Source organism: Ranitomeya imitator, chromosome 2 (assembly GCF_032444005.1).
Source record: "Ranitomeya imitator isolate aRanImi1 chromosome 2, aRanImi1.pri, whole genome shotgun sequence".
Classification (NCBI taxonomy): domain Eukaryota; kingdom Metazoa; phylum Chordata; class Amphibia; order Anura; family Dendrobatidae; genus Ranitomeya; species Ranitomeya imitator.
The window spans coordinates 496,398,599-496,424,815 of record NC_091283.1 but is presented as its reverse complement, the minus strand read 5'-3'; the positions used below and the strand labels follow the sequence as shown (position 1 = coordinate 496,424,815).

General features: G+C 44.4%; 1 protein-coding gene across 1 annotated transcript in view; it reads right to left on the bottom strand.

The window, feature by feature from the left end:
• Window positions 1-26,217, bottom strand: part of LOC138664646 (NXPE family member 2-like) — a 123,893-nt gene that overhangs the window by 63,453 nt on the left and 34,223 nt on the right. Inside the window, exon 3 of the mRNA XM_069751532.1 lies at window positions 10,090-10,308. Within this exon, the coding sequence (XP_069607633.1) occupies window positions 10,090-10,270 (181 nt within the window). The 5' untranslated portion in view covers window positions 10,271-10,308. The remainder of the gene's footprint in view (window positions 1-10,089; window positions 10,309-26,217) is intronic.

The window sequence follows — 26,217 nt, the reverse complement described above, 5'->3', positions numbered from 1 at the left end:
TTTCATTTGGCTCGTCCTGGTCAGCCTGGGGGCTCTGGTGAGGGTTCGGTGACCCCTCCTCAAGGGGGGGGTACTGTTGTGAATTCTGTTGTCAAGCTTCCTCCTGTGGTCATGAATGGTACTTCGGCTGGTTCTGTCCATTGGCTTCCTCTGGTGGGTGTGAGTGGGGCTGCGGCTTCTGAGTTTCCTTCCACAGGTGACGAGGTTAATTCGTTAGCTGGCTGCTCTATTTAACTCCACTTAGATCTTTGCTCCATGCCACCTGTCAATGTTCTAGTATTGGTCTAGTTCGCTCCTGGATCGTTCTGGTGACCTGTCTTCTCCAGCAGAAGCTAAGTTCCTGCTTGTTTTTCTCTTGTTTGCTATTTTTCTGTCCAGCTTGCTATTTTGATTTTTGTTTTGCTTGCTGGAAGCTTTGGGATGCAGGGTGGCGCCTCCGCACCGTGAGTCGGTGCGGAGGGTCTTTTTGCGCACTCTGCATGGTTTTTTTTGTAGTTTTTGTGCTGATTGCAAAGTTACCTTTCCTATCCTCTGCCTGTTCAGTAAGTCGGGCCTCTCTTTGCTATAATCTATTTCATCTCTGTGTTTGTGATTTTCATCTTAACTCACAGTCATTATATGTGGGGGGCTGCCTTTTCCTTTGGGGAATTTCTCTGAGGCAAGGTAGGCTTTATTTTTCTATCTTTAGGGCTAGCTAGTTCTGAGGCTGTGACGAGTTGCATAGGGAGCGTTAGGACTCAGGAGCAATCCACGGCTATTTCTAGTGTGTGTGATAGGATTAGGGATTGCGGTCAGCAGAGTTTCCACTTCCCAGAGCTTGCCCTGTATTATTGTAACTATCAGGTCTTTCCGTGTGCTATTAACCACCAGGTCCATTATTGTCCTAACCACCAGGTCATAACAATGATGGTTCTAATTGAGCGTGTGCAACGACAGGCAGGAGGCATCTTCGCATGCACCATGGACAGAGGATTGGCTTGCATGCACAACATAGGAAGAAGCAGTGGTGTCACCTGCAGACACTGTTCCTTGACACTGGGGTACGGCCCACAGAGTCAGGTGCTTTGCTGCCATACGCTTGATCATGCTGGTGGTGGTCAGGCTGTGTTGCTACCCTTGCTGATGCGAGCATGGTAGGTGGTGCAAATGGCCTGTTTGTGGTTGTCAGCTGAATCCTGAAAAACAACCAGGCTCGGGAAGACCTAACAGTTGTACTACCAACTTCCGTTGGGTAGCTGTTACGGGTAATGGTTTTCTGCCTCCTGTCTGCTGCCACCACACTGCTTCTTTGTGCCATTTGGGGTGCTACGCTTACCTCCCTGTTTGCTGCTGTGCTCGCTTTGCCTGTCCTCCTGCCAGCTTGGTTAGTTACTATATCATCAACAACCTTGTCTTCCACTTCCGCACCCTGGTCCTCCTCCTGACTTTCTGGCAACTGTGTCTCTTCATCGTCCTCCTCTTGTGACACTTTCCCACCATCGACTCCGTGTGACCAAAATCAATGCATGCAACCTCCTCTTGCCCTGCTTCAAGCAAACCAGACAAAATCTATAAATGGAAAAGTGAACAGCTCTTTGGAGTGTCCAAGTGTGGAATCAGTTGTCTCAGGGCACTCGGCATTGTGCGAGGAAGGAGAATCAGGGTGAGGAATATATACGGTCCACACTCACGGTTACTCAGACTTGACCGAGTGGAAGACAGGTGATGGTGGTGGTGGCAAAGTGACTGTAAGCATTATCCGCTATCCAACCAACAACCTTTTGTCACTGCTCTGGTTTCAATAGTGGTGTGCTTCTGCGGTAATTGTGACAGGAATGTTGAGCAAGGAGACGTGGGTGTTTGTTGTGACCCAATTTCAGCTTGCCCACGGCCTCGGCCTCACCCTCTGCATGCACCATCACGTCCACTTTCCCGTCCCTTGCCACATGTGTTGCCCATTTTAAATGTACTACAATATTTGCCACGTTCACTAAAAATGCCTGGAGCTAAATTAAATGTGATCCATGTGCGGAAAAACCACAGTTTAAAATATCTGGCGTCAATAACTAGACTAAGACACAGCAAAAACAGTTCAATGGAGGCCTCAAATGCCACAATTTTTACACCACGGATAGATGAGGCGTGTGACGGAGATACCCCACTTTAAATTATCTGGCCTGGATTTTTTTTTATTGAACAGCAAAGTAGTGTAAATAAGTAGGCTAATACACAGCAAAAACAATTCAGTGGAGCACAAAAATTGCCCCTATTTTAGCCCACAGGTGAGGCATGTGACGGAGATAACCCATTTTCAAATATCTGGCCTTTTTTGAAAACTGCAAACTTGTGTCAATTAGTAGGCTAAGACACAGCAAAAAAGTTAAATGCAGGCCTCAAATGCAAAAATTTGTAGCCCACAGATACATGAGGCATGTGACGGAGATACCAGAATGTAAAATATGTGGCCTGTATTTTTATTTTCTTACAGGAAAATAGTGTCAAGAACTAGGGTAGCACAGCAAAAACAGTTGAATGGAGGCCTTAAATGCAATAATTTTTAGCCCACAGATAGATGAATCGAGTGACGTAGATGCCAGACTGTAAAATATGTGGCCTGTATTTTTATATTCTTACCCGAAAATAGTGTCATGAATTATTGGAAGACACAGCAAAAACAGTTCAGTGGAGGCCTGAAATACCAAAATTTTTAGCTCACAGATAGATGAGGCATGTGACGGAGATGCCAGACTGTAAAATATGTGGTGTGTATTTTTATTTTCTTACAGGAAAATAGTGTCAAGAACTAGGGTAACACACAGCAAAAACAGTTGAATGGAGGCCTCAAATGCCACAATTTTTAGCCCACAGATAGCTAAGGCATGTGACGGAGATACCATACTTTCAAATATCTGGCCTGTGTTCTTTTTTTTTGGCCAGAAAAAATGTGTCAATAAGCAGGCTAAGACAACAACAAAAACAATTCTATGGAGGCCTGAAATGGCACAATTTTGACCGCAATGATATGCGATCCTTGTGGTGGACAAAACTCCGTGGAAAATATCTGCTCTGTAGCTAAATATTTTTTTAGTAGCTAAATATTTTTTTGGCAGCAAAATGGTGTCAAGAAATTGGATAATACACTCCAACATTTTTTTACAGTACCACAAAAATGGCAATTTTCTGCGCACTCAGTTGTGATCACTGGGACTGGCAAACCCATTTAAAATAGCTGGATTTTCACACTGTACTATGAAAAGGATCTGGCTGTATTTTGCCAACAAGCAAATGGAGAACATAAGCATGTGCTCTGGATTGCTTTGGAATAAAATAATCAGGATTAAGATGCAAAAAAAAAATATTCCTGACCACCTGGGGCTATGTCTATACTGTCAATATATGTAATAGGCAGCAGCATCAGAAAGAAATGGAATGGACCCTCTTGATGTATGCAATGAAGTATGCCACATGCAATGCCTGCCTGACTAGCGGTGATATCTACTGTATATACCCACATAGAGTGCCTGCATGCCTTCTACTGATAAGTATATACCCACATACACTGCCTGCCTATCTAGCACTGCAATCTATATACCCCATAATTAGTCCTTAGAAGGACTGTTGATATAGCTGGATTTGTGTATTCAATTATGGTATACCCACACTATCTTTGAAACCCCCAAATCTGATAGTATCTCGGTAGCAACTCTCCCTCCCTACACTAGCTGATTCCGGAGCTGAATGTGTCGAGCAGGGTGGCGCCAGGTCTGATATATACCTGATGACGCTCTGCCAATCACTGTAATGCCACAACCAACATGACTGTGGCATTACAGTGCGTGGCACACAATCCCTGAATGTGGATTGGCGTTCTAAAGAGCGCCAAACATGCAGGACGTGGAGCTGAACTCCCGCCTAACAATCCCAGAAATGCTCGGCGCTCGCTGAACCCTGCGAGTAAAGCGATGCTTGGGCGAGTACCGAGCATTACCAAGTATGCTCGATCAGCACTAGTAAAGACCCCCATGCACCTAATGTCGGGTTTAGCTGATGGTCTCATATAAAGGCCTCTCAATCTTCATCGGACAGAAAATTTGGGATTAAAAAATAATACATGTGGAATTTCAAAGGACAGTGATTTTGTTCAGTGCAGAGATAAACTACTGGTCTAGGAGTCTAGAAAAGACGGGAGCTTTTGGTCGAGCTGAACATTCGACATTCTGCCAATAGCTATCTAAAGTGTTTGTGGCTCCTAAATCTGGCCATTCATACTAGATGGCTGTAGACTAAATTATACCTTCCCCGATCGTTTGGCCAAAAGCCACTTCAGCAAACACTACCATACACAGGAATGCTCTTTCCGCAGAGTGCTCCTGTGTTCCCTATGAGAAAGCTGCCTACTGACATGCTGGCCGGCAGCTTATCTTAGGGAGAACCATGGACATCGATATCTGTCCTGACCATCATCCACGTTAGTTCACCCTAAGCTGACAATGCCAGTGGATCCAGCTGACTTCAGTCAAATGTGTATGAGGGCCCTAAGGGTACCATCACACAGTGGCATTTTGATCGCTACGACGGCACGATTTGTGACGTTCCAGCGATATCCTTATGATCTCGCTGTGTCTGACACGCTCCTGCGATCAGGGACCCCGCTGAGAATCGTACGTCGTAGCAGATCGTTTGAAACTTTCTTTCGTCGCTGGATTTCCCACTGACATCGCTGAATCGGCGTGTGTGACGCCGATTCAGCGATGTCTTCACTGGTAACCCGGGTAAACATCGGGTTACTAAGCGCAGGGCCACGCTTAGTAACCCGATGTTTACCCTGGTTACCAGCGTAAACGTAAAAAAAGCAAACACTACATACTTACCTTCTGCTGTCTGTCCCCGGCGATGTGCTTCTCTGCACTCCTGCATCCTGTGTCAGTGTCAGCGCCAGCCAGCCGGAAAGCAGAGCAGTGACGTCACCGCTGTGCTTTCCGGCCGCTGTGCTCACAGTCAGTGCAGGAAAGCAGAGCGCCGGGGACAGACAGCGGTAGGTAAGTATGTAGTGTTTGGTTTTTTTACTTTTACGATGGTAACCAGGGTAAACATCGGGTTACTAAGCGCGGCCCTGCGCTTAGTAACCCGATGTTTACCCTGGTTACCAGGGGACTTCGGGATCGTTGGTCACTGGAGAGCTGTCTGTGTGACAGCTCTCCAGCGACCAAACAGCGACGCTGCAGCGATCGACATCGTTGTCGTATCGCTGCAGCATCGTTTCAGTGTGACGGTACCCTAAGTGTGCATTTAGACTACCAAACCTGTGGAATTGTTTACTAGTCTCATTAGAAAGGCCAGCAGCTGCTCACAATCATTCTATTTGCATAGAATACCATTGTTTTTGGCAGTACTTTTCTTTTTTAACATGGAGTCATGTGGTGCAGAGAAAGATGATTTTTAACAGAGAAGCATCCATCGGGTTACTGGCAGCCTGTTTAGAGGGGCTGATTATGGGGAAACGTGCATTCTTAGGAATACTTGCTCTCAATAATTTGTGTATATTCAGCCTAAGACTTACATTAGATACTTCGTTATAAAGAGAAAAAGGAGTGACCGGCACTGAGATCCACTAAACCGCAATAGGAAGTCTGCATATATGATCTACTTCGGCTGGACAAGTGAGGTCTCCAATTTGTGAGTTGCGGGTGGTGCTATGCATATATAAGAACTAGTCCATAACCATAGAATAAGAAGGAAAAAGATGCAGCACTCACCCGTGATCTTCATCAAAATGTGTCCTTTATTCAGCGATACAAGCCATACAGAATGTAAAACGGCATTCGCAGGGATATGTGAGGGAGCGGGAGTGAGAAGAGACCGGACGACGGCCGTTTCGCGCTACGGCGCTTCTACGGGTCCATGCTCAAACAGGTGATGTCATTTCCTTATAAGGGTTTAGACCCACCTGACTCTATTAATTGCAAGATGTGAAGGGTAAAAACAACAGAGTCTCTTAATACAGAGTGATAAGTTACAAGAGTATTATATGAACACTGCCATGTCAAGTTTATCATTAAGACCCCCTGGTCCTTGTGCGTTAGTTTTTAGGATCCATTTAGCCTCGCGCTGCAGGAGTTGGCGGTCATGATTACCGCCATATTGTGAGAAATTAACTATCTCTAAACCTGCAAAACGCAATTGGTTTGGGTCACTATTATGTGCCTCCGCCATATGCTCTACAAAGCGCACACGTCCCTTTCCTGTCCGAATTGAATTGTAATACTCTCGAATTCGGACTATGAGTGGTCTAATTGTCTTGCCGATGTAAAATCGTTGACAAGGGCAGAAAATAACATATACCAAGAATTTACTCTTACAGGTTATGAAATCCTTCACAAAATGTTCAATCATACCAATTCGCAATGGGTTATCTACTTTGTGCAAATTGCATACACTACAATTGCCGCATTTGTGATTACCTTGCGGTGTAATTTTAGTTAACCAATTGTTTGTTGGTGGTGACACTTTATTTTTTACGACAAGGTCTCCTATGTTGACTGATCGTTTATAAGCGAATAGAGGAGAAGTCTCCGGAAGATTTCTAAAATCGGCATTTTTTTGCAGCACGTGCCAATTTTTTCATATCGCTGCTTGTATGTCTTTGTCAAGTGGGCTATGTTTAAATGTGAATGTGAACCTGCGGTTTTTATTAGAACCTCCGCTCACGTTTTTTATTTATTTATTTATTTTTTTAATGCCCTTTTCCAACAGCTGAGATTGAGATAGTTTAGCTGCTCTAAATTCTGCTTGTTGTAAAACATTTGCTGGATATCCTCTATTTAGTAGACTTTTTTAGTTCATCTACCTGGTTTTTGTAATTTTCCTCATTGTTATTAATTTTTCGTAATCTAACCATTTGACTATATGGAATACTATGCTTTGTGTGATTCGGGTGGGCACTTTTGAAATGTAAGATATTATTTGTGGCTGTACTTTTTCTATGGACTTTCGTTATTATAGTTTCATTCACGATTTCTACTTTGACATCTAAAAATTCTAATTCTCTATTGTTGAATACTGAAGTAAATTTCATGTTTTCCTCCTTATTGTTATTTAGGAAAGCAACAAACTCGTTAAATTTAGATTCTTCGCCATCCCACAGTATAAAGATATCATCGGCGAATCTTAAATAGAGCTGTATATGCCGAAGGTATGGGTTCTGGGGTCCGGTGGCATGTCTCTCCTCAAAAGCTGCTAAAAACAGATTTGCAAAGACACATTCCACCGGGGTACCCATCGCGGTGCCAACTTTTTGGAGATACCATCTATCTAAGAACTTAAAGGCATTATGCGACAAAACGAATTCGAGACTATCCAACACAAATGGAATAAAATTTGAATCTTTATCTGTATTCATTAGAATATGGTGGATTGCCTCCAACCCTTTTTGTTGTGGAATTCTAGTATAGAGATTAACGATGTCAATTGATGCAAGAGCGAAAGTGGGCTGCCAGTGAAAGTCTTTAAGGGCCAGGAGAAAATCTCCTGAATCCTTTATGAAGGAGGGGATTTTTGATAGCAATGGTTTTAGTAGCCAATCTAAGAACTGAGATAGGGGTTCGGTCAACGATTCTCTGCCCGAGATTATTGGGCGTCCTGGCGGTTTTTCTGCGTTTTTGTAAATTTTGGGGATGCTATACCAATGCGCGAAATTTGGAAATTCCGGCATTAGTTTCTCGGCTCTCCCTCTTGTTAACGTCCCCTTTTCTACATGCTTTCTTAATAGACTCCTCAATTTTTCTTTAAATTTATTTGTGGGGTTGCCATCTAATCTGATATAGGTTTCTGTGTCATCTAGTTGGGATAGTGCTTCCTCAATATAATAGGATCTCTCTAGTAAGACAATATTTCCGCCTTTATCGGCTCTTCGGATAATGATATCATTCCACGTTTGTATTTCTTTTAAGGCTTTTTCCTCCTGTGTTAATAGATTTTTTAGTGTTTTTTTATATAATATTGCCTCTATATCTTTGATTACTAGATCTTGAAATAGATCGATTGTGTTCCCCGCTCCCTCACATATCCCTGCGAATGCCGTTTTACATTCTGTATGGCTTGTATCGCTGAATAAAGGACACATTTTGATGAAGATCACGGGTGAGTGCTGCATCTTTTTCCTTCTTATTCTATACTTACATTAGATACCATTTCTTAAAGTCGAAAATCTTAACCTACTATAAAGTCATTGAAGTATTGGGATTTATCAGGGATCTACCTTAATAAAGCTCTGACATGGGCAGAACATACTGTATATGGGTGATAAAGGACCTGAGTAAGATTTAGCGCTGAGTGAACATTTTGTTGAATCTCAGTGGACAAGCTATCTGGACAGTGACATTTACCAATTTTTATTTATCATCTGGGTAAATGAAGTTTTACAATACAAATACAATTTATTGACACCAAACATACTTCAAGAAGTACCTAGAAATGGATATAAAAAAAGTGCTAGAGAGTTCTGAAGTGGCCATTGTATCCCATTGAACACTTGTGGAGAGATCTTATAATTGCTGTTGGGAGAAGGCACATTGGAGCAGTGGTCCAGACTTCCAATTGAAAGGTATAAGAAGCTGGTTGATGGTTATAGGAAGCGATTGATTGCAGTTATTTATTCCAAAGTGTGTGCAACCAAATATTAAGTTGATGATGTCAACAATTGTGTCCGCCCCATTTTTGTGGTTTTATGTGAAATTATGTCCAATATGCCTTTTTACTTTGTTTTTTTGATGATGTTCCTATACACACAAAGGAAACAAACATGTGCATTAAAAACATGTGTAATTGGAATAATTTTTGGGGAGAAGTCCTTCATTTTCTGGAGCAATTTGGTGATAGAAATATATATATCATGTAGATCTCACTTGCATGTATACTCCTCTATACTCATATATACTCATATAAACGCAAATATATCTATATATATTATAATCAATGGCTTAAAATGGTTGACCTAAACTGATATAAGCCAGACAGACTGGGGGGTTTCCAGGCAAAAAGCGGAACAACTCCAGATGTATTAAGTGCTGATCAGATGTCTCAACTTTGTCCTAGATGCAGAAAGATGCAGACAGCTAAAATGTAGTTGCTTAATCAGCATTCATATGTGCATTAATCACAATATTCCATATATATTTAGATAACCAATAACAGAGGAGCTATACAATATGGTAATTAACTAACCACCCCTAACCACTCCTTTCTATATGCAATTGTAAAACTATGTATGTACAATAAATGATCAGTATTGATGCAATGTTATTGTCACAATGTTGTGCAGTCTCATTCTTGAGCGCTCAAAATACTCAGTCTTATTGGGAACGGCCGCAGCACACACGGGATAGATTTATCCAACCCAAATTTCCATAACAAATTCAAGGGTGCCAACACTTTCGGCCATAACTGTATGGAGATCCTGGTGGGGCAGGGTCAGCTTTTTTAGCTCTGCTGTATGGGTAAATCTATAAACTCTGTGCTATAACTGCTGCACCTAGTAAGCTAAGTGATCCGTTATTGGATTCAGAATCTCTTTTCCTACATTATGCTGCTTTCAGATGAGGTAGCAAAAATCTGCTGACAGATTTCCTTTAACTAGATGTAGAAATCATTTGTTATTCTTACAGTCACATATACATTTTAAATATAATACTGACATTAATCTTGGCCATCATTATTTTATACAATCACTTACGCATGTCCGTTTTTATGTCTTGTATTTTCCGGTTTCTGTTTAGTGTTATTTATATGAGATTTCTTAAGTAATATCAAATAAAATGTTGTTTTTTGACATTTAAAGTGTGACCCAACTTTTGCAGGGATAATACACATGCAATATCAAACTCTTTAATACTCTAAGAAAAGGAGGGATAAATGAACTTATATACAGTATTGTGTGATCCAGTTGCAAAAAGTTCAACACTACAATGTAATAAACTTCATCCATGCTGAAGATTCCAGTGGACATTGTAGTTATTTAGTTAAGACCCTCTTAGATTATGGACACTTCAAAATATACCTTTATTTGACAATTTGGTTTACTATGCAAACCGATAGCCATCAACATCATCTTACCTTTAAAAGTCTGCACTAGATATGTAAACCATTGTCGTACGGTTGAGTCTCCCATGAAGTAGATCATTTTGTCATTTAAACAATTGTACCTCTGTTCTTGGTTAGTGAAGTTGGAAATGCTGCAAAACACAGGTTTCCAGCTATTTTCTAGCACAAAACCACTGGGAAATGGAGACTCCATTCCAATCTTACATTGTTCCAAATTCAACAGAGAGGAAGCTGAAGGAAACAAGGAAAAACATCAATTGACAATCACCCTTGGAGGTCCATGACATACATTCTTTAGGGCACAGATGATATATCAGTGTGATTGACAGAGTGAGCTCTGTTATGTTTGCAATGGCTGTTTTCAGATCTCTGGCATCTAACCCCTTACATAGTTACATAGTTACATAGTTACATAGTTAGTAAGGCCGAAAAAAGACATTTGTCCATCCAGTTCAGCCTATATTCCATCATAATAAATCCCCAGATCTACGTCCTTCTACAGAACCTAATAATTGTAAGATACAATATTGTTCTGCTCCAGGAAGACATCCAGGCCTCTCTTGAACCCCTCGACTGAGTTCGCCATCACCACCTCCTCAGGCAAGCAATTCCAGATTCTCACTGCCCTAACAGTAAAGAATCCTCTTCTATGTTGGTGGAAAAACCTTCTCTCCTCCAGACGCAAAGAATGCCCCCTTGTGCCCGTCACCTTCCTTGGTATAAACAGATCCTCAGCGAGATATTTGTATTGTCCCCTTATATACTTATACATGGTTATTAGATCGCCCCTCAGTCGTCTTTTTTCTAGACTAAATAATCCTAATTTCGCTAATCTATCTGGGTATTGTAGTTCTCCCATCCCCTTTATTAATTTTGTTGCCCTCCTTTGTACTCTCTCTAGTTCCATTATATCCTTCCTGAGCACCGGTGCCCAAAACTGGACACAGTACTCCATGTGCGGTCTAACTAGGGATTTGTACAGAGGCAGTATAATGCTCTCATCATGTGTATCCAGACCTCTTTTAATGCACCCCATGATCCTGTTTGCCTTGGCAGCTGCTGCCTGGCACTGGCTGCTCCAGGTAAGTTTATCATTAACTAGGATCCCCAAGTCCTTCTCCCTGTCAGATTTACCCAGTGGTTTCCCGTTCAGTGTGTAATGGTGATATTGATTCCCTCTTCCCATGTGTATAACCTTACATTTATCATTGTTAAACCTCATCTGCCACCTTTCAGCCCAAGTTTCCAACTTATCCAGATCCATCTGTAGCAGAATACTATCTTCTCTTGTATTAACTGCTTTACATAGTTTTGTATCATCTGCAAATATCGATATTTTACTGTGTAAACCTTCTACCAGATCATTAATGAATATGTTGAAGAGAACAGGTCCCAATACCGACCCCTGCGGTACCCCACTGGTCACAGCGACCCAGTTAGAGACTATACCATTTATAACCACCCTCTGCTTTCTATCACTAAGCCAGTTACTAACCCATTTACACACATTTTCCCCCAGACATGTTTCGGTCAACAGCAACAGGGACATCTGAGTTTGACAGGAGTGGGGTATTGCCGAGTTAAAAATTTCACAGTAAAATCCACCTAATATAATCATATTATTTATTAGATATGCATTAAAAGGGATCAATTAATAATAATTCAAACGCACAAAAAAGTGTGGGTAAAAAAAGCCCAGAATAATTATAGCACACCTTTGTTAAAATGCCATGTTTTTGTCATGCAAAAAAAATCATACCAAGAAGAATAATTTCTAAACTTTTTCCACTTTTACAGTCACCTATAAAATGCGCAATTCAATTAAAAAAATTAGAATCTATTTCAGACGAAAATGGAAAATAGAGGTGGGAGAAAGAGAAGACATGACATAATGAATTGTGATGTAAGAGGCATGTAAATATAATGAATCAGGGGAATGAGAGGTAAATAGTGAGGGGTAGGGTTGAGCGACCTTTACTTTTATAGGATCGGGTCGGGTTTCACGAAACCCGACTTTTTCATAAGTCGGGTCGAGTGAAATCGTCCGATCCTATAAAAAAGTCGGGGTCGGGGTCGGCCGAGACTCGAAACCCAATGCAATGCATTGGGTTTCCATGGTTCCCAGGGTCTGAAGGAGCGGAAACTCTCCTTCAGGCCCTGCGATCCATATTTTAGTGTAAAATAAAGAATAAAAATAAAAAATATCGCAATACTTACCCTCTGACGCGCCCTGGTACTAACCGGGAACCTTCCTTCCTTAGAATCAGCCTTCCAGGACCTTGCGGTGACGTCGCGGTGACGTCGCGGCTTGTGATTGGCCGCGCGGCCGCCCATGTGACCGCTCGCGCGACCAATCACAAGCCGCGACGTCACCGCGACGTCACCGAAGGTCCTGGAAGGGCTGATTCTTAGGAAGGAAGGCTGCCGGAAAGAAGCAGGGCGCGTCCGAGGGTGAGTATATACCTAATAGGAATAGGAAGGAAGGCTGCCGGAAAGAAGCAGGGCGCGTCCGAGGGTGAGTATATACCTAATAGGAATATACTCACCCTCGGACGCGCCCTGCTTCTTTCCGGCAGCCTTACTTCCTAAGAATCAGCCCTTCCAGGACCTTCGGTGACGTCGCGGTGACGTCGCGGCTTGTGATTGGTCGCGCGAGCGGTCACGTGGGCGGCCGCACGGCCAATCACAAGCCGCGACGTCACCGCGACGTCACCGCAAGGTCCTGGAAGGCTGATTCTAAGGAACGAAGGTTCCCGGTTAGTACCAGGGCGCGTCAGAGGGTAAGTATTGCGATATTTTTTATTTTTATTCTTTATTTTACACTAAAATATGGATCGCAGGGCCTGAAGGAGAGTTTCCGCTCCTTCAGACCCTGGGAACCATGGAAACCCAATGCATTGCATTGGGTTTCGAGTCTCGGCCGACCCCGACCCCGACTTTTTTATAGGATCGGCCGATTTCACTCGACCCGACTTTTGAAAAAGTCGGGTTTCGTGAAACCCGACCCGATCCTATAAAAGTAAAGGTCGCTCAACCCTACCCCTCACTATTTACCTCTATTTACCTATTTACCTATTTTCCACTTAAATCTGAATTCCAATACCAATTCCCGATATAAACATATCGGGAATCGGTATCGGAATTCCGATTCTAGATTCAAAAGATCGCCGACTTCATGGCCGACCCCACACTGGGGTCGGGTCGGGTTTCATGAAACCCGACCTTGCCAATAGTCGGCGACTTTTGAAAAATTTCGACCCGTTTCGCTCATCTCTAGTGAGGGGCATTGAGGATGCAGTGACTGGTAATGAATTAGGGAAGAGTACAGGGGTTAATTAATTTATATATTTATTAGGTGTATATTTATTAGGTGGGAAATGGGACTATTTATAGTTGGTGGGGAAACAGTAGCCCATTATAATTTTATATTTGTAATGGTGGGTTGCATAATAACTAATGATAAATTAATGGTTTGTGCAAGTCTGCATTCGCCTGTGTAGTGTAGAAGAAAGGAAAAAAGTGGGGAACGTGCTTTGGAAGCGGTGCTCTAAATAACTATGTTATTTTATACAGAAACGAGTCCTGGCTGGAGTAGTTGATGGCGGTCTGCACTGGATGAAGAAAACAAGAAAAATTAAGGACCTCAACTAGAAATTTCACTGGTAAGTCAGTGTATTCCCTGTACACTTACACTATATACTGTATACTATGTACAGAACACCTGTGTGTAATTTGACCGGAGATCCCTGTATTACCTGTACAATGACACTATGTACAGAACTCCTTAGTATAATGTCAATGGTGATCACTGTATTACCTGTATGCTAACACTATATTCAGAGCTTCTGTGTATATTGCCACTGGTGATCACTCTATCACCTGTGCACCATACACTCCATACAGAGCTCCTGTGTATAATGTCACTTGCGATCACTCTATTATCTGTACACTGACAGTATATACAGAGCTACTGTGTATAATGGCACTTAGCATTGTGTTCTTTTAATTATTGATCAGTATTGTAGTATTTGGTCACTATGTGGTGGTAATATGTGGTCTGGTCATGGTGTAGTGGTATTTGTACCTTGCATGTTGTATTATTCGGTCACTATGTGGTTGTAATATGTGGTCCAAGCAGGGTGTGGTGGTATTTGTTCCTAGTATGTGGTATTATTTGGTCACTACGTAGTGGTAATATGTGGTCTGGTCATGGTTTGTTGGTATTTGTGCCTTGTATTTGGTAATACGAGGGGCGATCCAAAAGTAATGATAATCGCTTATTTCTATTGCACACAGAAATTAAAATAAAATGTTTTCTTCTCTCTTAGGTACCCACTAGTCCAGGAAAACAAAATCACTTAAATAGACCACGATTCCCGGGAGCTACATTCATTTGAATATGAACTGCCGAGGAGTGAACATCAAAATGGAAAAAAACGAGCTCAGAGCTTTCATCAAATACCTCTGCTTGAAAAAAATGACTACCAAAGACATACACAGCGACTTGGTGGAAACATTGGGGGACTCTTCTCCTCCATATTCCACAGTTGCATGCTGGGCCAAGGAATTTAAGCTGGGAAGAACATCGAAGGAAGATGAACATCGTCAAGGACGCCCATCCACGTCCCTCAATGAAGAAAACGTGAAAAAAGTTGAAGAAGTTGTATTGGCAGATCGAAGAGTGACTATCAGGCATGTAGCTGAGGTCCCAGGGATCTCATATGGCAGTATTCAAAGAATCCATGCAAAAGAATTGCATATGAGAAAGGTCTCCGCGTGTTGGGTGCCAAAAATGTTAACCGATGAGCAAAAGAAGAAACGAGTTGACATTTCAATAGCAAATCTCGAAAAGTTCCAAGCAGACAAGGAAAATTTTTTGTTACGTTTTTTGACCATGGACAAGACCTGGATCCACCACTTTGATCCCGAAACTAAACAACAATCGATGACGTGGAAACGAGCCGACGAACCAACGCCGAAGAAATTCAAAGTGTCAAGCTCAGCAGGGAAGGTTATGGCGTCCGTTTTTTGGGACGATGAAGGAATTATTATGGTGGACTATTTGGAGAAGGGAGCCACTATTACGGGCTCCTACTACGCAGAACAAATAAGAAGATTGTGGGAGGCTATCAAGGAGAAAAGGCGCGACAAACTGCGGGCTGGAGTGTTGTTTCACCAAGATAACGCGCCGGCTCACAAAGCTGCTGTTGCCATGGCTACCATTCAAGAAGCGGGCTTTGAACTGGTGGAACACCCCCCTATTGGCCAGATCTAGCCCTCCAGTGACTTCTTTCTCTTTCTTCGACTCAAGGAACACCTCCGGGGCAAGAAATTTGATGACAATAGCGACGTGATAACCGCTGTTGGGGATTTTTTTGAGGGTCAAGATCAAGAATTTTTTTCTAAGGGAATTCTAAGTTTAGAAAAGAGATGGACTAAATGTATAGACTTGATAGGAGACTATGTAAAAAAATAAAAAAAATTTTTGACTATATTCATTGTGTTTAGTATTGATTATCATTACTTTTGGATCGCCCCTCGTAGATGGGTAGTGTGGCGAGCACTCTAGCCTGGAGAGTTCCGAGGTGCTGGTGAAGTGGGATGGCAATCCCCATAGTAGGCTAATGTTCAATCACCGCACACTCTTGATAGATGCTTGTATGAATTTTGTTGTACAGACACAGATGCAGAAATAACACAATTCAGGTGCAGGGATAGAGAAAATGGTGAAGCGACAAGAACATAACCTTTCGACCCTCACAGAGTCTTATTCATATAGTCTCTCTTGGCAAGGTTCACTGAACAGTAGTGTTGAGCATTCCGATACCGCAAGTATCGGGTATCGGCCGATACTTGCGGTATCGGAATTCCGATACCGAGATCCGATATTTTTGTGATATCGGGTATCGGTATCGGAAGTGTAAAATAAAGAATTAAAATAAAAAATATTGTTATATTCACCTCTCCGGCGGCCCCTGGACATCAGCGGGAGGATCCGGCGTCCGGCACGGCTTCTTTCTTCAAAATGCGCGCCTTCAGGACCTGTGGAATGACGTCCCGGCTTCTGATTGGTCGCGTGCCGCCCATGTGACCGCCACGCGACCAATCAGAAGCCGCGACGTCATTCCTCAGCTAAAGTCCTAGAATGAGCGCCTTCTAGGACCTGAGGAATGACGTCGCGGCTTCTGATTGGTCGCGTGGCGGTCACATGGGCGGCACGCGACCAATCAGAAGCCGGGACGTCATTCCACAGGTCCTGAAGGCGCGCATTTTGAAGAAAGAAGCCGTGCCGGACGCCGGATCCTCCCGCTGATGTCCAGGGGCCGCCGGAGAGGTGAATATAACAATATTTTTTATTTTAATTCTTTATTTTACACTTTAATATGGATCCCAGGGCCTGAAGGAGAGTTTCCTCTCCTTCAGACCCTGGGATCCATGAGGATACATTCCGATACTTGATGTCCCATTGACTTGTATTGGTATCGGATATCGGTATCGGCGATATCCGATATTTTTCGGGTATCGGCCGATACTATCCGATACCGATACTTTCAAGTATCGGACGGTATCGCTCAACACTACTGAACAGTATAAAGGATATTCTAATTGCAAAGGACACCTGGGTCCAGGGGAGCACCTGCATCTTAGATTATAGGCTGCAATGAACTTTGCCAACAGCGACTATATGAATAAAATCCTGTGAGGGTCGAAACATTATGTTCTTGTTGCCTGACCATTTTCTCTATCCCTGCACCTGAATTGTGTTATTGCTGCATCTGTACAATAAAATTCTCACAAGCATCTATCAAGAGAGTGCGTGATGATTGAGCATTACTCTTGTATTTGGTATTATTCGGTAACTATGTGGTGGTAATATGTGGTCTGATCATGGTGTGATGGTATTTGTGCCTTGCATGTGGTATTAATGGGCATTTTTTTTTTAATTTAATGTGACCCATCCCCTTAAAGAAAAATAAAGAAAATATACCTAAAAAGAGTGTAGGATATTTTAAGACATGTTTAATAAGTTAGAGTAGGGTAGGACATGGCCAAAAGAGTCTTCCTTGCCATGGTGTGGCTGTTAGAATCTGTTTTGTTTTTGACCATCCGCCATCTTGTAGTGGTTTTCTGGCTGCTGGTCTTTTTCCCTGGTGCTGGGTTGTCTTAAAGGGAACCTGTCACCTGAATTTGGCGGGACCAGTTTTGGGTCATATGGGCGGAGTTTTCAGGTGTTTGATTCACCCTTTCCTTACCCGCTGGCTGCATGCTGGCCGCAATATTGGATTGAAGTTCATTCTCTGTCCTCCGTAGTACACGCCTGTGCAAGGTAATCTTGCTTTGCGCAGGCGTGTACTACGGAGGACAGAGAATGAACTTCAATCCAATATTGCGGCCAGCATGCAGCCAGCGGGTAAGGAAAGGGTGAATCAAACACCTGAAAACTCCGCCCATATGACCCAAAACTGGTCCCGCCAAATTCAGGTGACAGGTTCCCTTTAAGTGAGGTGATTGTATCACTCTTTATTACCCAGCACCTGCCTCCCATTCCTTGCTGGACAACAGTGTTAATCCGCTAGAGTTCTGGCTAGATGCTTTGATAGCTTTCTGAGTTTGATATTGTGCAGTCCTGGGATCTCTGGTTCTGATATCCTTAGTTTTTGTTTTCAGTTGATTTCTGCAGCCATATCTGTGTTTTCTATTAGGAGGTGACCTGTTTTTATACCCAGTCCTTAGATCTTTCAGGGACCCCCTTCCCCCTGTCTATAGGTCTTCGCTTCAGTTTAACCTAGGATCATCAGTGGATCTATTCGCAAGGAATGGGTCACCCACTCCATCGTAGGGTATCAGCATAGTCTCAGTGCAGGGTCAGTTTTCCCCTTCTATTCTAGTTCTGTGTTGCAATTCCGTAACATGCTGTCTTACACTACAGGGTCTGCCTATGGGTGCTGCCTTATACTACAGGGTCTGCCTATGGGGTGCTGCCATATGCTACAGGGTCTGCCTATGGGGTGCTGCCTTATACTACATAGTCTGCCTATGGGGGTGCTGCCTTATACTGCAGGGTCTTCCTATGGGGTGCTACCTTATACTACAGGGTCTGCTTATGGGAGGCTGCCTTATACTACAGAGTTTTCTTATGGGGTGCTGCCTTATGCTGCAGGGTCTGCCTATGGGAGCTGCTTTATGCTATAGAGTCTGCCTATGGAGGTGCATTATACAATATAGAGTAGGCCTATGGGTAGTGCATTATACTATATTGAGGACTATGGGAAGTACATTATACTATATTGAGGACTATCTGGGGCATTATTTTATATGGATGCTATCTAGGGGGCCATCATACAGTGTGGAGATTATAGTTAGGGGGTCATCTTACAGTGTTGGAGCCATCAAAGAGTTTGGGGGCTACTAAGGGGCCAGTATACTGTGTGGGTGGTACTATAGAGTGAGGGGGCATTATACTGTGTAAAAAAAAGAGCATCATACTGTGTGTAGGGGAGCTGTACAGGGGGAGACTCGGGACATTATCCAATGTAAAGTGGGCACTTATTATAGGGGAACTCAGGTTACTGTGACTGTCAAAGGGGCTCACAGGGCAATATTACTTTCTAGGGGGCAATATATGGGCACTGTTTTCTAGGGCACTTGCACCCAGCATTACTATATTACAGAGGGTTGTTTTATAATTTAGAGGGCACAGCAGTAGCGTAGCTACTGGGGGGGAAGGCTGTGGGCGCCCCGGGCCCGGTGCTCTGAGGGGGCCCACCCGGAGCTATGATACAGTTACATTCTGCAGCAGAGCAGGGAGAATCAATTTCCCTGCTCTGCTACCCGGCCGCTATGGACCTCTGAGCAGGTGGGGGAGCCAGTGCCAGCAGTGGGCCCCAGCCATCATCGGAAGATCAGCTGTACCGGCATTTAGCTGATACAGCTGATCGTATTGATGGGAGAAGGAGCGCTAGGAGCTGCAATGTGCAGAAATATGCCTTGTGTTGTGGGATGGAACATTAGGTGCCACCTGTGTGGTGATCTGTGTCACTCATATAGCCCCTGTCCCCACTCCTTTTCCAATGCCGCTGCAGGACAGACTGGGGGGGACCATGGGGGAAACCCCTGGCGGCACAACCTCTGCCATAGCAGGTGGTGGTGGTGGGAGATTAGCTGAGGGGCAGATGAGGAAGGACTAGGCTAGAGGTGCCTTCTATCAAAAGAGGCAGGCAAAGCGCCATGGGGGGTGAGGGGCAGGGAGAGCCTTAGGCAACTGGGGCAATGCCTGTCCATGTGGCTGGTGTCTCTGAGGCCCTGGGGGAGAAAGAGGTATGCAAGGAGATCAGGAGGATGGAGAAGAAGGACCTGGCTGACTCCAACAACTCCTCCCAGTATGAAAGTGTGGATGAGGAGGTCATGGAGCAGCCCACAGAAAAGGGTGTCAAATGTACCAAGAAAAGGGGGAAGAAAGGGAAGGTTAAATCGCCTTCCAACCCCCCTGGCTGTAAGTATGCCAGAGGAATGGCTCACCAGCTCCCCTTTGATCACCCTCTCCAACCAGTTCCAAGCCCTCTATGACTCTGCTGAGATGGAGGTCAGGTGTGAGGGGTCGGTGGCATCTGTCCTCCGGAGGATGCTGTTTCCTCTGGGGGGGACTGCCATGGAGCCCATAGGCAAGGAGATAAATGGGAGCATGGACACCTCAGTCTCCCTAAAAAGAAGGGAGGAGCATGATCCCTCTTCAGGGGGAAAGGGAGAAGAGGGGATGGGGAAAAAGAAGGCCATCCAACGTAATCACCCATATGGCGGAACCCACCCCGTTGACTCTGGCATCTATTAATGTCGCCAGTATAAAGTCAGATGTGGCTAGAATTGCAGCCTTTGATTTTTTTCACCCGAATTGAGGCTGACATTTTGTTTTTGCAGGAGACCAGACTAACCGACATGGGGGCCATTTATAAAGCTAAAAGGGAGTGGAGGAGCGGGCCCTCATACTGGTCTCTTGCAGCCGAGCTGTGTAGTGGGGTGGCGGTCCTTTTTAAGACTACATCAGTGGAATGCAGATGGGTGATTGAGGTAGAAATGGGGAGGTGCCTAGTTTTAGATGTCTTCATGAGGGGACAAGAGCTTTGGCTCACTAATATCTACAATCTAAGTGGGACCGTAAATGTCTCTTCCTGAAGGTCAAGCCCTTTTTTTTTACGAGTCGGCAGGTGGTCTTTGGTTGGAATTTTAACACCATTACGAGATCCCGTGATGAGGGGGTCCCGGAGACCGAAGACTGGCTTATGATAGCAATACCCTAAATAGCATAGCTAGTGAAGTTATCCTGGTGGATGTCCACATCCGTCACACCCCAGGTCATGGGGTTTTCACCTCCTTTCATAGGGGAAGCAGTAGGTCTAGAGTAGATAGGTTTTTTTTTAAGGAGAATTGCCATCTTTTCCGCAGTATCTGCCGTTGAGGTGGAATTCTCCGACCACTGTTTAATTTTCTTTTCCTTGAATGTTGTAGAGACTCCCTGCATGGGGAAAGGCCTATGGAAGCTGAATTCATCCCTTCTGGAATAAGCGGAGGTGAGACAATCTTTTGAGTACTTTCTTCAGAGCGAGGTACCTCTTTTGGATCTCTGTAGTAGTAAGTCTATGTGGTGGGAGTTCTTCAAAGAAAGGGTGGCGAATTTCTTCCGTCAGGTTTCGAGCCTCAGAAGTCTAAACAGGCATCACTTGTATCAGGCTCTGAGGAGGAAACTCCAGGGATCCTGGAGGTAGTCAGATCCTTTTACTCACGCCTCTTGCGAAAGAGGGATTTGGATCGAGATGGGATATCGACTTTCCTGGCTGAAACCATTCCTGAGCCAGGGGATGACCCCTCTCTTCTTGTTTTGGCAGAGGCATTCAGGGAAGAGGAAGTGAGACTGGCGGTTGATGGGCTCCGGCCCAAAAAAATCACCTGGTCCAGATGGCTTAACATCCAAGTTTTACAAGACCTTTAGGGACTCTTTGGTCCCCCTCTTGACTGAGATTTTTAATGAATATCTTTCCTCAGGCACTCTTCCCAGATCAATGAGGATGTCAGCCCTGATTATTCTGTCGAAAGGTAAAGACTCATCCTGTATTGAGAATTGGTGTCCTATAGCGCTTGTCGATATGGACCGAAAAGTTCTGGCAAAGGTGTTGTTCAATCGGTTGGTGAAGTTTGCACCCTGGCTCCTTTCGAGCGCTCAGCGCTGCTCTGTTCTAGGCCTCCGTATGTTTGCTGCTGTGCTCGGTGTCCGGAAGGCAGTGGAGCAGGGCAGGGTGGGTCACTGGAAAGGGTATTTGCCATCCTTAGACCAAGCGAAGGCTTTTGACTGAGTGGATCGCAAGTGTTGTGAATTCTGTTGTCGGGCTCCCTCCTGTGGTCATGAATGGTACGTCGGCTAATTCTGTCCATGGACTTCCTCTGGTGGGTGTTTCTGAGTTTCCTTCCACAGGTGGCGAGGTTAACTCGTTTGCTGCTGCTCTATTTAACTCCACTTAGATCTTTGCTCCATGCCACCTGTCAATGTTCCAGTATTGGTCTAGTTCTCTCCTGGATCGTTCTTGTGACCTGTCTTCCCAGCAGAAGCTAAGTTCCAGCTTGTATTTCTTTGGTTTGCTATTTTTCTGTCCAGCTTGCTATTTTTATTGTTGTCTTGCTTGCTGGAAGCTCTGGGACACAGAGGGAGCGCCTCCGCACCGTGAGTCGGTGCGGAGGGTCTTTTTGCGCCCTCTGCGTGGTCTTTTTGTAGGTTTTTGTGCTGACCGCAAAGTAACCTTTCCTATCCTCGGTCTGTTCAGTAGGTCGGGCCTCACTTTGCTAAATCTATTTCATCTCTATGTTTGTATTTTCATCTTTACTCACAGTCATTATATGTGGGGGGCTGCCTTTTCCTTTGGGGAATTTCTATGAGGCAAGGTAGGCTTTATTTTTCTATCTTCAGGGCTAGCTAGTTCCTTAGGCTGTGCCGAGTTGCATAGGGAGCGTTAGACGCAATCCACGGCTATTTCTAGTGTGTTTGATAAGATTAGGGATTGCGGTCAGCAGAGTTCCCACGTCCCAGAGCTCGTCCTTATTATCAGAAACTATCAGGTCATTCCGTGTGCTCTTAACTACTAGGTCCATTGTTGTCCTGACCACTAGGTCATAGCAGTACAGGTGGCCAGAAGTACTAATGCATCTCAATAGAGGGATAAGAGAAGTTCTGAGACAATATTTTTTTCTTTGCAGTGTTTTTTGTCTCTCTTTTCCCCTTTACCTCTGGGTGGTTCAGGACACTGGTGTAAACATGGACAGTCAAGGTCTGTCCTCTTGGATGGATAATCTCACTACAAGGGTACAAAACATTCAAGATTTTGTGGTTCAGAATCCGATGTCAGAGCCTAGGATTCCAATTCCTGATTTGTTTTTTGGTGATAGATCTAAGTTCTTGAATTTCAAAAATAATTGTAAATTGTTTCTTGCCTTGAAACCTCGCTCCTCAGGTGACCCTGTTCAACAAGTAAAGATCATTATTTCTTTGTTACGTGGTGACCCTCAAGACTGGGCATTTTCCCTTGCGCCAGGAGATCCGGCATTGCGTGATGTTGATGCGTTTTTCCTGGCGCTTGGATTGCTTTATGACGAACCTAATTCAGTGGATCAGGCAGAGAAAATCTTGCTGGCTCTGTGTCAGGGTCAGGATGAAGCGGAGATATATTGTCAGAAGTTTAGAAAGTGGTTTGTGATCACTCAGTGGAATGAATGTGCCCTGGCAGCAATCTTCAGAAAGGTTCTCTCTGAAGCCCTTAAGGATGTCATGGTGGGGTTTCCCATGCCTGCTGGTCTGAATGAGTCTATGTCCTTGGCTATTCAGATCGATCGACGCTTGCGTGAGCGTAAAGCTGTGCAACATTTGGTGGTACTATCTGAGCATGGGCCTGAGCCTATGCAATGTGATAGGACTTTGACCAGAGCTGAACGGCAAGAAAACAGACGTCGGAATGGGCTGTGTATTTACTGTGGTGATTCCACTCATGCTATCTCCGATTGTCCTAAGCGCACTAGGCGGTTCGCTAGGTCTGCCACCATTGGTACGGTACAGTCTAAATTTCTATTGTCTGTTACTCTGATTTGCTCTTTGTCATCCTATTCTGTTATGGCATTTGTGGATTCAGGCGCTGCCCTGAATTTGATGGACTTGGAGTATGCTAGGCGCTGTAGTTTTTTCTTGGAGCCCTTGCAGTATCCTATTCCATTGAGAGGAATTGATGCTACGCCTTTGGCCAAGAATAAGCCTCAGTACTGGACCCAATTGACCATGTGCATGGCTCCTGCACATCAGGAGGATATCCGCTTTCTGGTGTTGCATAATCTGCATGATGTGGTCGTTTTGGGGTTGCCATGGCTACAGGTCCATAATCCAGTATTGGATTGGAAATCTATGTCTGTGTCCAGCTGGGGCTGCCAGGGGGTACATGGTGATGTTCCATTTTTGTCTATTTCGTCTTCCACTCCTTCTGAAGTTCCAGAGTTTTTGTCGGATTATCGGGATGTATTTGATGAGCCCAAAGCCAGTACCCTACCTCCTCATAGGGATTGCGATTGTGCAATTAATTTGATTCCTGGTAGTAAGTTTCCTAAGGGCCGATTATTCAATTTATCTGTGCCAGAACACGCCGCTATGCGGAGTTATATAAAGGAATCCTTGGAAAAAGGCCATATTCGCCCGTCGTCATCACCGTTAGGAGCAGGGTTCTTTTTTGTGGCCAAGACGGATGGTTCTTTGAGACCTTGTATTGATTACCGCCTTCTTAATAAAATTACAGTCAAATTTCAGTATCCTTTGCCGTTGCTGTCTGATTTGTTTGCTCGTATTAAAGGGGCTAGTTGGTTCACCAAGATAGATCTTCGAGGGGCGTATAATCTTGTGCGTATTAAACAAGGCGATGAATGGAAAACAGCATTTAATACGCCCGAGGGCCATTTTGAGTACCTGGTTATGCCATTCGGGCTTTCCAATGCTCCATCAGTATTTCAGTCCTTTATGCATGACATCTTCCGAGAGTACCTGGATAAATTCCTGATTGTGTGTTTGGATGATATTTTGGTCTTTTCGGATGATTGGGAGTCTCATGTGAAGCAGGTCAGAATGGTGTTCCAGGTCCTTCGTGCGAATTCCTTGTTTGTGAAGGGGTCAAAGTGTCTCTTTGGAGTTCAGAAGGTTTCATTTTTGGGGTTCATTTTTTCCCCTTCTACTATCGAGATGGACCCTGTTAAAGTCCAGGCCATTCACAATTGGACTCAGCCGACATCTGTGAAGAGCCTGCAAAAGTTCCTTGGCTTTGCTAATTTTTATCGGCGCTTCATCGCTAATTTTTCTACTGTTGCTAAACCGTTGACTGATTTGACCAAGAAGGGTGCTGATGTGGTCAATTGGTCTTCTGCAGCTGTGAAGGCTTTTCAGGAGTTGAAGCGTCGTTTTTCTTCTGCCCCTGTGTTGTGCCAGCCAGATGTTTCGCTTCCGTTTCAGGTTGATGTTGATGTTTCTGAGATTGGAGCAGGGGCTGTTTTGTCGCAAAGAAGTTCTGATGGCTCGGTGATGAAGCCATGTGCTTTCTTTTCTAGAAAGTTTTCGCCTGCTGAGCGTAACTATGATGTTGGTAATCGTGAGTTGTTGGCCATGAAGTGGGCATTCGAGGAGTGGCGTCATTGGCTGGAAGGAGCCAAGCATCGCGTGGTGGTCTTGACAGATCACAAGAATTTGACTTATCTTGAGTCTGCCAAACGGTTGAATCCGAGACAGGCTCGATGGTCGTTAGTTTTCTCCCATTTTGATTTTGTGGTTTCGTACCTTCCGGGCTCTAAGAATGTGAAGGCTGATGCCCTGTCAAGGAGTTTTGTGCCTGACTCTCCGGGTGTTCCTGAGCCGGCGGGTATTCTCAAAGAGGGGGTAATTTTGTCTGCCATCTCCCCTGATTTGCGGCGGGTGCTGCAAAAATTTCAGGCTGATAGACCTGACCATTGCCCAGCGGAGAAACGGTTTGTCCCTGATGGACTAGTAGAGTTATCTCTGAGATTCATTGTTCGGTGTTGGCTGGGCATCCTGGAATCTTTGGTACCAGAGATTTGGTGGCTAGATCCTTCTGGTGGCCCTCTTTGTCACGGGATGTGCGTTCTTTGTGCAGTCCTGTGGGACTTGTGCTCGGGCTAAGCCCTGCTGTTCTCGTGCCAGTGGGTTGCTTTTGCCCTTGCCGGTCCCAAAGAGGCCCTGGACGCATATTTCTATGGATTTTATTTCGGATCTCCCCGTCTCTCAAAAGATGTCGGTCATTTGGGTGGTTTGTGATCGCTTTTCTAAATGGTCCATTTGGTACCTTTGTCTAAATTGCCTTCCTCCTCTGATTTGGTGCCATTATTTTTCCAGCATGTGGTTCGTTTACATGGTATCCCGGAGAACATCGTTTCTGACAGAGGTTCCCAGTTTGTTTCGAGGTTTTGGCGATCCTTTTGTGCTAGGATGGGCATTGATTTGTCTTTTTCCTCGGCTTTCCATCCTCAGACAAATGGCCAAACCGAACGTACTAATCAAACTTTGGAAACATATCTGAGATGCTTTGTTTCTGCTGATCAGGATGATTGGGTGTCCTTTTTGCAGTTGGCTGAGTTCGCCCTTAATAATCGGGCCAGCTCGGCTACTTTGGTTTCGCCATTTTTCTGCAATTCTGGTTTCCATCCTCGTTTCTCTTCAGGGCAGGTTGAGTCTTCGGACTGTCCTGGTGTGGATACTGTGGTGGATAGGTTGCAGCAGATTTGGACTCATGTGGTGGACAATTTGACATTGTCCCAGGAGAAGGCTCAACGTTTCGCTAACCGCCGGCGCTGTGTGGGTCCCCGACTTCGTGTTGGGGATTTGGTTTGGTTGTTGTCTCGTTATGTTCCTATGAAGGTTTCCTCCCCTAAGTTTAAGCCTTGTTTCATTGGTTGGTAAAAGATTTCTGAGGTTATCAATCCTGTGTCATTTCGTTTGGCCCTTACTGCTTCTTTTGCCATCCATAATGTGTTCCATAGGTCGTTATTGCAGAGATACGTTGCGCCTGTGGTTCCATCCGTTGATCCTCCTGCCCCGGTGTTGGTTGAGGGGGAGTTGGA